General features: G+C 42.0%; 1 protein-coding gene across 3 annotated transcripts in view; it reads right to left on the bottom strand.

Moving 5' to 3' along the window:
• Positions 1 to 4,573: 4,573 nt before the first annotated feature.
• Positions 4,574 to 11,723, bottom strand: part of ZFYVE26 (zinc finger FYVE-type containing 26) — a 123,020-nt gene continuing 115,870 nt past the window's right edge. For all 3 annotated transcript variants that reach the window (XM_068253348.1, XM_068253349.1, XM_068253350.1), the window contains one exon: positions 4,574 to 10,370. In XM_068253348.1, the coding sequence (XP_068109449.1) occupies positions 10,164 to 10,370 (207 nt within the window). In that variant the 3' untranslated portion in view covers positions 4,574 to 10,163. The remainder of the gene's footprint in view (positions 10,371 to 11,723) is intronic.

Here is an 11,723-nt window from a genome sequence, read left to right as displayed (position 1 = left end):
CTGATGCCTGACAAACAAATCACGTGGTGTGACCTTATCTCCATCGTCTGGCAATAAATGTTATGCATCATTACTGCATCATGTGTGAATAATTCCTCTGATATATCATGTGCAGCAGCTGTGGTGCTAGTGATGGTGGTAAGTTGTTGTGGGGTGCCTGAAGTAGATCAGGAGAAGGGCAGTGCATCAAGGAGGTTCTATGCGGAAGCTGTAGAAGATGGGGTGCACTGTGTAAGCCAGTCAACTACATCCTCAAAATTTTTGAGTTGAAGGTATGTGCCCTATGAACACTGTGCATTCTTCCAGGGTCGCAGAAAACCACAGCATGACCCTGAGGACACTTGGGTGACCTGCCTCTGCCTGTCCTTTTTAAATTGGGGTACTGTGCCTGCAACAAGTAAAAAAGTAATGCAGTGGAGGTGCAACTGAATGTGGCAACAATAATAGCAGTAGTGTACACAGCTCTGGCTGTCAGTGGGCTGTCTAGTGTCACACACTGAGATATGCAACAGTTCAAACAATACAGTGAGAACAACAGATGCCCTGGATCAGTAGTGGAAAAACTGTGCTTGTGTGTTATGTGGCACACAATTCAATATCACTAGAAGTGGGCACAGGTGTGACTCAGTGCCAGTGGGCTCTGTCCGTGGACAGACACTGAGGTATGCAACAGGTGAGGTCAAACAATACAGTGATAAGAGATGCCCTGGCGCAGTAGTGGAAAAACTGCTTTTATGTGGCACACAATTCAATATCACTATAAGTGTGCACAGTTATGGCTCAGCGCCAATGGGCTCTGTCTGAGCACTGCAAATGCAACAGTTCAAAGGAAATACAGTGATAACAACAGATGCCCTGGAGCACTATTGTGCTTGTGTCTAATGTGACACAATTATAGTGGGCACAGCCCTGGGTGGCTGTGGAGTGTCACACACAAAAAAAACAGCACAAGGATGAAGTAGCCCTCAGAAGGGCTGTTTGGGGGTGATTAAACAGCAATTAGCCAGCAAAGATCAAAACAAACAAGCCTAGCTAATGCTTTCCCTATCTCCAGCAAACTCTGTCCTTTCCTCTCACTATTCCAGACGAAGACAGATTGGAACATGGCAGGCGCTGCAGCGTTTTTATAGGTGGTGGGGTCCGTGAGGGAGTACAGGCTGATTGGCTGCAATGTGCCTGCTGACTGATGTAAGGGGTCAAAGTTTAGCTCAATGATGATGTATGGGGCAGGTTGGAATAGCGCCATGTGCTCGCTGCAAGCACGAATACACAATCTTCACTAAATAGTGCTCGCCGGCGAAGCATTCGGTCCATCTACACATTTTGTGGGATTTTATGCTTCCACAAAATTTGTGTGAAACGTGTTGCCATAAACCTGTGCGCAATAAAACTTTTGAAGGAATATCAAGTATTTTTGACTACTTTAAGACTTAGAAGAGAGGTAAGCTAACCATAACTCTCCTTTTTAAAAAGCATTAAAAAGCACCAGGAGAGCATCCTTCTGAGGACCCAGGCAGGAAATCATCTGTAAGCCGTATTGTTGGTTGCCGTACTCTTCAAACCTGAAATGTGTTAGCAATACTCTTTGACCTATGTACTTTTGGTGTTTTTATATACTACACTATTGCCTCCTGGTTATCTTGTTTCCCATGTGTCTTTCCAGTCCACAGATTTAGCTTGTACAAAGCTTAACTTTGAAGGATGGAACTATCATGATCACCTTTAACAATTACTGCTCAATGTAGAAAGAGAGGGACAACAGTCAGCACACTAGTGAGGGGCATCCTGTGGTGTGGTAAAGAAAACATGGTGTTCACTTGTAGCTCTTTTAGCAATCTTGCCTGCCAGATTGCTAAACATTGTGTACATCTGTATCCATGCTACATTCTTGGCCGATGAGGTTTTAGTAATGTAACCTTGAGGTTGATTCACAAAGCTTAACACGATAAGCAGCGCCCGTTAAACCAATGAGCGCATGTTACATATGCACCTTTTGAAGTCCTGTGCGATGTGATGTAGCGCAACTGTGATACTTTAGTAATGCGGCTGCTACTATGCTAATATAGTAGTTGCCGCACTAGTAATGTATTGCAGCTGCTCTACTTCACTTAACACAGCACTTCAAAAGGAATGTGGTAACTTTAAGAGCGCACACTAGGCAACAGGATCGTGCGTAGTGTGCACTCATTTGTTGAACCCGCGCTGCTTAGCGTGTTAAAGAGACTAACAAAATGTTGTGCCTTATTTCTTCTGTCCTATAAGTTACTATTACTGTTCTAATGTGGTCTCTTACTGCAGCCTTTCCTACTTGCACTGTCTCTGTAATAAATCTTATCTCCTTTCCTCTGTCATGTCTGTCGGGCAGAGGCTGGAATGTGTGGAATGTGCAGCACTGCGTGTCATTGGCAGAAGCTTTACACCCCCCCTCCTCCCTCAAAGCTCTGCATGAGTCACAACAGATAGGCTGAGAACAGCTATGATACTCTGGTTAGAAGCCATGTCATTTGTTTGTAAACACTGCCTAAAACTGTTCATTACAAGCCAGGATTGCAGCAGGAAGTGGCAGAAACAGCACAGAGGGGCCCAGGAGAACATAAGCAATAGAATGGTATGCTTTTTATTGTAAGAATATCAGAGTACAGATTCTCTTTAAGCTTTGGAGAATCCATGCCCTTCACTGATGCGCTCATTACAGTACAGTAGAAAACCTGTCAAATGCAGAACAAAGCTATGCTGTTTAATTTGTTGGCTGATTAGTTCAGTATGGGCAGCCTGATGAGCATTGTAAGGGGAGAGTGCTAGCCATATGGGCAAGTCTCAGTAAACGCAAACACCCAGAAAACCTACAGACACCATCCTGATGGTGTTTTAGCATGGATATTTGAATCTGTGTGAAATCTGGTTTCCACCTTAAAGAGAACCCGAGGTGGGTTTGAAGATTATTATTTGCATACAGAGGCTGGATCTGCCTATACAGCCCAACCTCTGTTGCTATCCCAAACCCCTAAGGTCCCCCTGCACTCTGCAATCCCTCATAAATCACAGCCACGCTGCTGACAAACAGCTTGTCAGAGCTGGCTGTGTTTATCTCTATAGTGTCAGTCTGCTGCTCTCCACGCCTCTTGCAGAACTCCAGTCCCCACCTGCATCTCTTCCCTCCCTGCTGATTGGAGGGAAGGGACGGGGCAGGGACCGGAGCTCTGCAGGAGGCGGGGGAGCAGCTGAGACTGACACTACAGATGTAAACACAGCCTCACAGCACGGTTGTGATTTATGAGGAATTGCAGAGTGCAGGGGGACCTTAGTGGGGTTTTGGATAGCAACAGAGGCTGGGCTGTATAGGCAGATCCAGCCTCTGTATGCAGATAACATTCTTTAAACACACCTCGGGTTCTCTTTAATCCTAAAATCACGCAGGTAGTCAGGCCAGCAGACTTCCTCCAGAATTGCGTACGAGAGGTATCAGCGCAAGAGACTTGGATAGTGGGGATTGAAATATTTCGGCTTCCAACAATTGCTGGAAGCCGAATTCTTGTTTTTTAAAAGTAACTTCAGCTCAGTTTTCTGACGGGGCCAAAGTTACTCCCTGTGCGCTGCTATAGCCGTAATTCCTATTACGGCCTATGGTGGCGCCGGCTGCGCCCAAGTCTCCTGCCCGAGTCTCCTGTGCTTCCAGAATTAGCCTTAAACTATACAGGGAGTCCCCGACATATGTACCTCTGAAATAGAAACCGCTGTATCTGTCCCAATGGCATCACTGCTGGAACACATACAATAGGGACAGAGGCGGCAGAGAGCCTCAGAGCGCAGAGGAACATTGCCAGAGGTGGGTAAATGACAGTATCGATGGAGGCACAGGGGGGGCAGAAGAAGACACAGAGGGGCGGAAGAGAGGACAGAAGGAGACACAAAGGGATGGATGAAGGCATTGGGGGGGGGGGGGCATGAATAGAGGCGCAAGGGGGAGAAAAGGAGACACAGAAGGGAGGATAGGAGGAGACACAGAAGGAGTAGATGAAGGCATTAGGGGCATGGATAGAGGCACAGGGGGGACGGAAGGATACACCGGGGCATGGATGGCACAGAGGATGACAGGGAAGCTTAAGGATGGAAATAGGGGCACAAGGGGATAGAATGAGGCACAGGGTTGGTTCAGGGGGTAGGAGGAGGAACAGGGGGTACAGAAAGCATAGAGGTACAGGACAGGAGGTGGACACTGGAGACACAGGGGATTACAAAAGAGGCACAGAAGACATAGCTAGCACAGTGTTAACAAACGAGATAGGGCCTGTAGGTTTGCTGAATGTGTCCATAATTGTAAACTGGGAACTACAAGGACAGTCAATGACAGTAATCATTTGATGTACTGTACAGCGCAGTGAAAAATACAAGCTATAAAAATGCGAAACTATAAGTATATACTGTAGCTGCTTAACCGCCTGGTTTAACACCATAACACAAAATGAGTTTTATTTTTAATAGGTTTATTCATCGGGTTTTTTTAAACAATTCTCAACACAATTACAATCAATTTAGCATTTCAAAAAAAAAAAAAAAAAAAAAAACCTGTAAAAAGAACTCTTAAAACTAAAAGACAACACTTTAGTGCAAAGATCACAGTGCAAATTAGAAAGAAAATCCTGTTTCGTTATGGTTAACACATATTGCTGCATAAAGGACACTCCTTAAACACAGGAGGATCAGAACGTCACGGTTTTCAAAATGTGCAAAGTACGTGCGATACAGGAGCTTTCATGGGGAAGTGGAGAGGGGAGGAGCCTCTTAGCAACCACATTCCCTTTACCATGTTCAAAGTACATTGAAAAAACAAAAAGATATATTTAGTTCCTATTGTTTAAGTTTTCCTTGGATTTCACAGAACATTGTCATATACCATATGCATAAATTCAATATTTCTAGGATAAGTTCACCTCTGTATTAAAAATTAAGATTTGCCACAACCCACAAAAATATTGTCAGGTGGCAGCAGGCAGTGTCTTGGGAATGTCAGAAAGAGGAAAAAACACCAGATTGTGCAAACTGCCTTCTCTTCAAGACACTAGTTTCCGTTTTTTGCCAACGTTGAGACATGTTTAATACAACAGTGTGCTTATCCTGTAAGTTTAGCTCTGATGAGATGAATGCCTATCCAGTTTGCAATTATGAATCTTTCTAGGATTCACTTGTTTTGTAAACCCACCTTTATAGCAAATGCTATATTTTTTGCATGTGCCGATATAATTGATTTAAATCCATGATTGTCTCGTAAGGTGTGTACAGATGCATGATTCGGGTTACCCGTAAGGATGGAGCTAAATCCTTAGGGCCACACTTCTGGAACAGACGCTATACATACACATTGTTCTGTTATACCCAAGCAGCTGGGGCTGTTTCTATGGAGGGGAGGAGGGATGACAGCATCTGGTGGGTGGGGTGAGATGGGCATCACTGTCAGTCGCAGTAACAATGTGCTGGTCCTCTAAGTCCTAGGTTCTCAACGTGTGGTACGCGTACCCCAGGGGGTACTTCTGATGGTGCCAGGGGGTGCTCTGGCTTGATATACTTAACCAAGAACAACAAATTAAGAGTCTTAGAAAATGATAAAATTTTATTTAAACAACACCAAATTAGTGTTTTGGCTAATTAAAAGCAATGGTGAATGCTTGGAAATGGTTTAGAACCAATTATCATGTAATACAATTAAATATATATTTGTCAAGGGGTACTTGTGATAATGTTTACTTTGCTAGGGGGTACTTGGTGAGTACAAGGTTTTAAAAGGGGTACATACCAAAAAAATGTTGAGAAACACTGCTCTAAGTGATCTCTGGTGACATCTGCACACACAATTCTTGGCAGAGAGGACTCAGAACCCTTGGGCTGCCTGACCGAGTTTAGTCTAAGTGGTGTATGGGGCTTTACTTTCTGACTAAGGTGATGAAGTGTCAATCGCTCTGCAGACTATGGGACTCTACAATACCTACTTTCCTAAAGAATCTCTGGGCTGAAAATCTTCATAAATGGCGACATCCGCAAAACTTGGCTGGATTTATAACCATTAACTTTTAGGTGGTAATGATTTTTGTTTCTGCTCTCAGCATGTTCAAATTTGGAATCTTCTTCCAAATTCTGCCAATCAGCACCTGTAGCGACCAGCAACATAAAATCGGCAAGGCTAAAAACAAACAGCAAAGTAATAAATCATAACTAAAAAAAATGAACATAAAACATTTGTTATAAAGGTGAACACTTCAAACATTCCGCACAATTCTAAAAAACGCAGCATTCCTTATTCCATTATATTCCAATACTGTCCCTTTTTATTCATAATCTCTAAGGTGCAAAGTACAATGAACATAAAAATGCACTGTAAAATACATTACTGAACAATGCATAAACCATACACAATAATTTGAACCATACTCAAACACAATGCTAGTGGCCATCCTGGGCCACAATCATTCTGTATTGCTTAGAACACATTTTAGAAACCACATTAACACTTATCACATATTCATGTAACGGGTCTAAAAGCATGACGGCTTGTCAGTCTTAGGCTGCATTTCCACTTGTGCGGTGCGAATCGCCGCGGTAAAAATTCGCATGCGGATGCGAATTTCGCATGCGGGTCTATACGAATTTTCATGCGAATTCGCACGGATGACGATGTATGCGAATTTAACCATGGCAGTGCTGGTGTGCTTTTCCATTGTTTCTATGCGAATTCGCATGAAAATTCGCATGAAAATTCGCATGCACAAACCTCATGCGAATTTCCTATTAAATACATTGTATGCGATTCGCATAGCGGTATGCGGTATGCGAATTCTGATGGCTCTGCCATGCGAATTTTTTCTGCACAGAAAAACGCAAAGGAATCCTGACAAGTGGAAACAGTCCCATTCACTTGTATTGCTATGCGAATTTTCATGCGAAAAACGCATGCGAATTCGCTATAGTGGAAATGAGCCCTAAGAATTGCTGGATCAAAATGTGGAATATACAATTAAAAAAAAAAAAAATCTTATATACTGTTGCACAATGCTCTGTAGGAGCATCTAGTATCGCAACACCAATGATAATAGACTCCACTAAGAAAAAAGACAAAGGAAAAGAAAACGGAGCAAAAAAATCTTAGTATTTGCCTCAAAGCAACTCGCTACAAACTAGGCAACAACAACAGATTGCATGATAAAATATACAGGCAGGGGTCATCTGTGAAAACTGCAAGTCACCGCTGTAATCTGGTAAAGATGAGGGCAAGACAGGAATAACTGAGTAGAAGATGAGTGAGCCCTGGTAGACTTTTACAAGAAACATTCAATTTTTAACATTAAAGTATTAACTTCCACCAGTCTCTGGAGGGATATAGCATTTTGGCATACAGGTATATAGATCATTAAATCTATGCTCCAAATGAGTCATATATTGGTTTAGTTCCAAAGGGTGAATTGGAAAATAGACATAAATCAATGAGCCCAAATGATCATTATATGAATAAAAATATTTGTTAAATAAAAACCAAATATAGAAAGGGGATCACAACCCGTAAATTGTGTAGGAACACCACCACGCACTTAAGGTGGTCGGAGTTTATATTGTAGACAGTGTTCCCCAACCCTGTCTTTAGGGCCCACCAACAATGCATGTTTTGAGGAAATCCACAGAGGTATTTGATCAGCTCTACTGTGACACCAATTACCTCACCTGTGGTGGGCCTTGAGGACAGGGTTGGGGGAACTCTGTGTTAAAGGGAAATGAGCACAATTTTGGAAAACGTGTGAAACTAACCTACCCCCAAGATATTTGTAAACTGTGTGGGCTTTGGGGGGTGAAGCAGGCATTTACTTACCTGCGGGGGGAAGCTCCATAGCTCCCCGCCATCATTTTCTATCGCCCCCATGCTACAAAGCCCCATAGGTAGCTGCCATTGATGTGATTACATCTCCTGGCTGAGAGATGTAGCCATATCAATGAACTACTTGCCTCCCAGCATGCATGGGGCAATTGGGGAGACTGGATATTACCACGTGAAATTTAACCTGCAGCTCAGGGGATAGAAATTGGAGATGTCCATACAGACAAGGTGGGGCTATGGAGAAGCCTTCCTAGGAAGTAAAGGCCTGCTGCACCACCCCCCAATAAGCCAAGAGTACAAATTGCCCATTGTGCTTTAATAGGATGACAAAATAACTTCATCTGGAGTAAACTATCCAAAGCTGGAAAAGATTGCTTCTAGTGATGGTCATGTCTAGGAGAACTCATGGAGAAGCAGGTCATCACTTTGGTCAGGTGACAGATAATCAAGTCTCTGATTTGCTAGTCATGATCATGTGCTAAAGCAGGATGTGATCAAAGCAAATCAGAGCTTTGCAAATCTATCAGCTGATCAAACAAATCACATGCTTCTCCACATGATTTCCTAGACAAGGCCATCACTAATTGCTTCTCAAATGGTTTAGTGAATATCCAAAGATCCATATTTGGATAGTTAATAAATGTCTGGATAGCTACAACATGGACTCCAACCACATTTAAAATGGGAGAGGGGAAGCGGGTATTACCACATCTAATGTTTGCGAGCCTTCTATTGATGCTTTTCTACAATAAATGTGATGTTTTAAATTTATATAATGAGACCATATTGGTTTTTTGTATCCATTTTGACATGCAATTTTCACTGCAGGTAACCAGTGATCACATTTTTACATCATATTAATCTGACCATACATTTTCTGTTCTTGGCCTGAGCAAGTTTCTCGTTGCGGCCACGACTGAAATGCGTAGTATTAGTCAGTACTGATCAGACCTGTAGCAATAATGTGAACAAAATCAGTTCTACCCACTGCAGCAGAGATGCAGTACTATTTCTCTCCACCCATCACCCAGTCATGGGCCTGGAAAATTGTACATTCAGAATCAAAACTTTCTTGATCAGTTATGCCACATAAAGCCACCTTTAGTATTGTTGAGGAGCATTTGTGTATGATTGCAATTTATTTTTTCTAAGTTTCATTGTTTTGTGTTTTGAGTAAATGGTGTTAAAATAAGAAAATTGTTTATGTTCGTTATTTGGCCAACTCCTAAACATCATCTGACCATCATTTGAGGTCAGAGGGTGAGTCAATTTTAGACCCTGGTGTAGTAGAGGATTTCAGATGTCTGTTCTGCTCCAGGCAGAGCGCACCTTTGCATTGATTTCCATAACTGTAGAAACAAAAAATGCATTTCCCATTTTAGCAGCAAAACCAGTTTGGGGTCAGTTGGACTATAGTGCTGAAAGAGGCCTTACAGTGAAAGATTAATTCCTCTGATCTTTTCAGTTAATGTTACAATCGCCTCCAGGCTCAGTTTCCTCTTACTCACTCCCAGAGTCCCCGATTGGAGGAATTTAATTTTTCACTGTATGTCTCTAAGCACAGCGGTTCTTTATACAGTATATCCCAACATGCAATAAACAGAAAATAATAATTAAAAAAAACCAAAAACACTATCCATTCCTTTTAAGACCAACATTAAGGGTCACAGATTTGTGACCTTACATCAAATCTTCACATTTCAGAAAGGAAAACTGAGGATAAAATCAAATATATGGAAATTTTGGCTTGGTGAATAGGCCTTACCAGCTAATCCATCATCTTGTTTTATCCATCTGCAATAAATCTCCATATGTAAATTCATCAGGAACCACATTTGATCTGAAAGCTTTTCTTTGTACTAATGCAATATTGGTGCAATTTTGTTAGAAAAACTACAAGCATAATTAAATGTTATGTAACAATAGACAAAGGTGCCAGTGTGTGCAAATTGCGCCCACAATTACTCATACTGGGCTGGGTATTTGTAATATAAAAAGTCAGTATAAAAGCCTGGAATGTTGGGATATCATGAGGTAGACATTTGTTCGTTAGCCACAGAGTTTAAAAGAGTAATCCAGGTATAAACGGTATTTTCTCTCGATCCAGAGAAACATGAACACTTCCTGTTTTTGTTTTGTTTTGCTTTTTTGCAATTTGAAACAAACAAAAATGCACTTTATCCCCATGTCAGAGTCTTGGGTAATAAGTACATCCCCGCAGTGCTGTACACTGCGGTAGTGGCATGACCCCCCCAAAAAACCAAAAAAAACCAAAAACGTATGAGTTTTTTTATATGTCCACATATTACTTCCACGGCTGATGCTGCCCTTCCTTGGAAGCGGAGGGATGTTCAACAAGCCATTTAGAGCAAATTCCTTGGACAACCCCATCATTCAGATTGTGGGCCACTTGCCACACTTCCTGTACTAGTTGAATAGCTTTCTCATGCTCTTGCTTGACAGCAGTTAGGTAGGCAGATCTCATCATACGGCAGGCCAGGAATGCCTTAATCTAAAAGGAGAAAAAAAAAATCATGGACGTGATATAATAGCACAGCTACATTATATTTTCAGAGGCGCTCGTATTGTTCTCTCCTCAACCATTGGGTAGATGCCTTTGGATATCATTGACCTGAGGAAGCAGGTAAAGCCTGCGAAACGCATGGTCATACCCTTGTTTTTCAGTATAAATAGTCTTGTATAAATTATGTTGCCTTTGGCTTTTTTCTTCGGGAGAGGCAAGTCTCACTACTACTTCTCCATTTTAAGTTGTTTTTAATTGTTTTATATTGTTGGGCGCCTCCACCATATTCAAACACATATTCATGGCTGGATTTACATCAAAGGGGCCTATATTCACAGTTCTCGCAAATTCTGCCCTGTAACATGATGTAACTCAAGCCACATGCCCTTTATATTGATAAATACAAGGGTAAAATGCAACCTGAAATAAATTGCTGTAAAATGGTGTCCCCATTACATGTGCAGCAATCATATGCACCACCTGAGCAGTTATGAACACCTTATAACTCAATTCTTCCTACTATACGCGTCTCCAATAACACTTTGTGCCAGTATGGTGCTCCATATAATATGCAGCCCTTACCTGTAAGCACTTACATGTGCCACCTCACTGAGGCAGAGTTTGCAGAGGGCTGGGTGCATATAGTGGCCAATGGCAACAGTGGGTGTGGGGGGCATCATGTGGGGTAATCACATACTGGGCTGGGAGGCAGATGAGAGTATGGCACACTGTAGGGTAACAACTTTATCACCTCATCTCACATGACTTGAAGACTTCTCTCGGGTGGCTGTCATTCTCTGGAAAGCTTTTCACCAGCCTGCTTTAAATCAAAACTCACCTCCCTAATCAATAATTACAGAACAGTTAGCTTTCATACTTTCTCACTAACAAAATGTATGGATGTCCTGTCACCACTTAGACTGTAGAAGCTGGTTTAGGCGGGGTACTTGCCACCTATTGTGTCAGGCTTTGTGATCATTTGTCTTAGACAATGACAACTCTTATTTAATATACTATGCTGCATAATGTGTTGACTTTTGACAAACAAAAGGGGAATAATAAATGATGTAATATCTCAAACTTCCTGTGAGCTTTTATTATAGACTGGATGTCCTTCTCCAGAGTCCCGTCAATAACTATTAAGTTCTTCTAAATCTAAAAACGTATGGCTGCAGTCTGTTACATCCCAAGGAGTCATTATAACCAAAAGCTGAACACCAGGTAGCCAGAGCTTAAAGAGGAACTCCAGTGAAAATAATGTAGTAAAAAAGTGCTTCATTTTTTACCATAAGGCTGGTTTCACAGTGGGACGTTACAGGCGCACGTTAGAGCAGCCTGTAA

The sequence above is a fragment of the Hyperolius riggenbachi genome, chromosome 9 (genome assembly GCF_040937935.1).
Source record: "Hyperolius riggenbachi isolate aHypRig1 chromosome 9, aHypRig1.pri, whole genome shotgun sequence".
Lineage (NCBI taxonomy): Eukaryota > Metazoa > Chordata > Amphibia > Anura > Hyperoliidae > Hyperolius > Hyperolius riggenbachi.
This window is presented reverse-complemented; position numbering and strand designations above follow the sequence as displayed.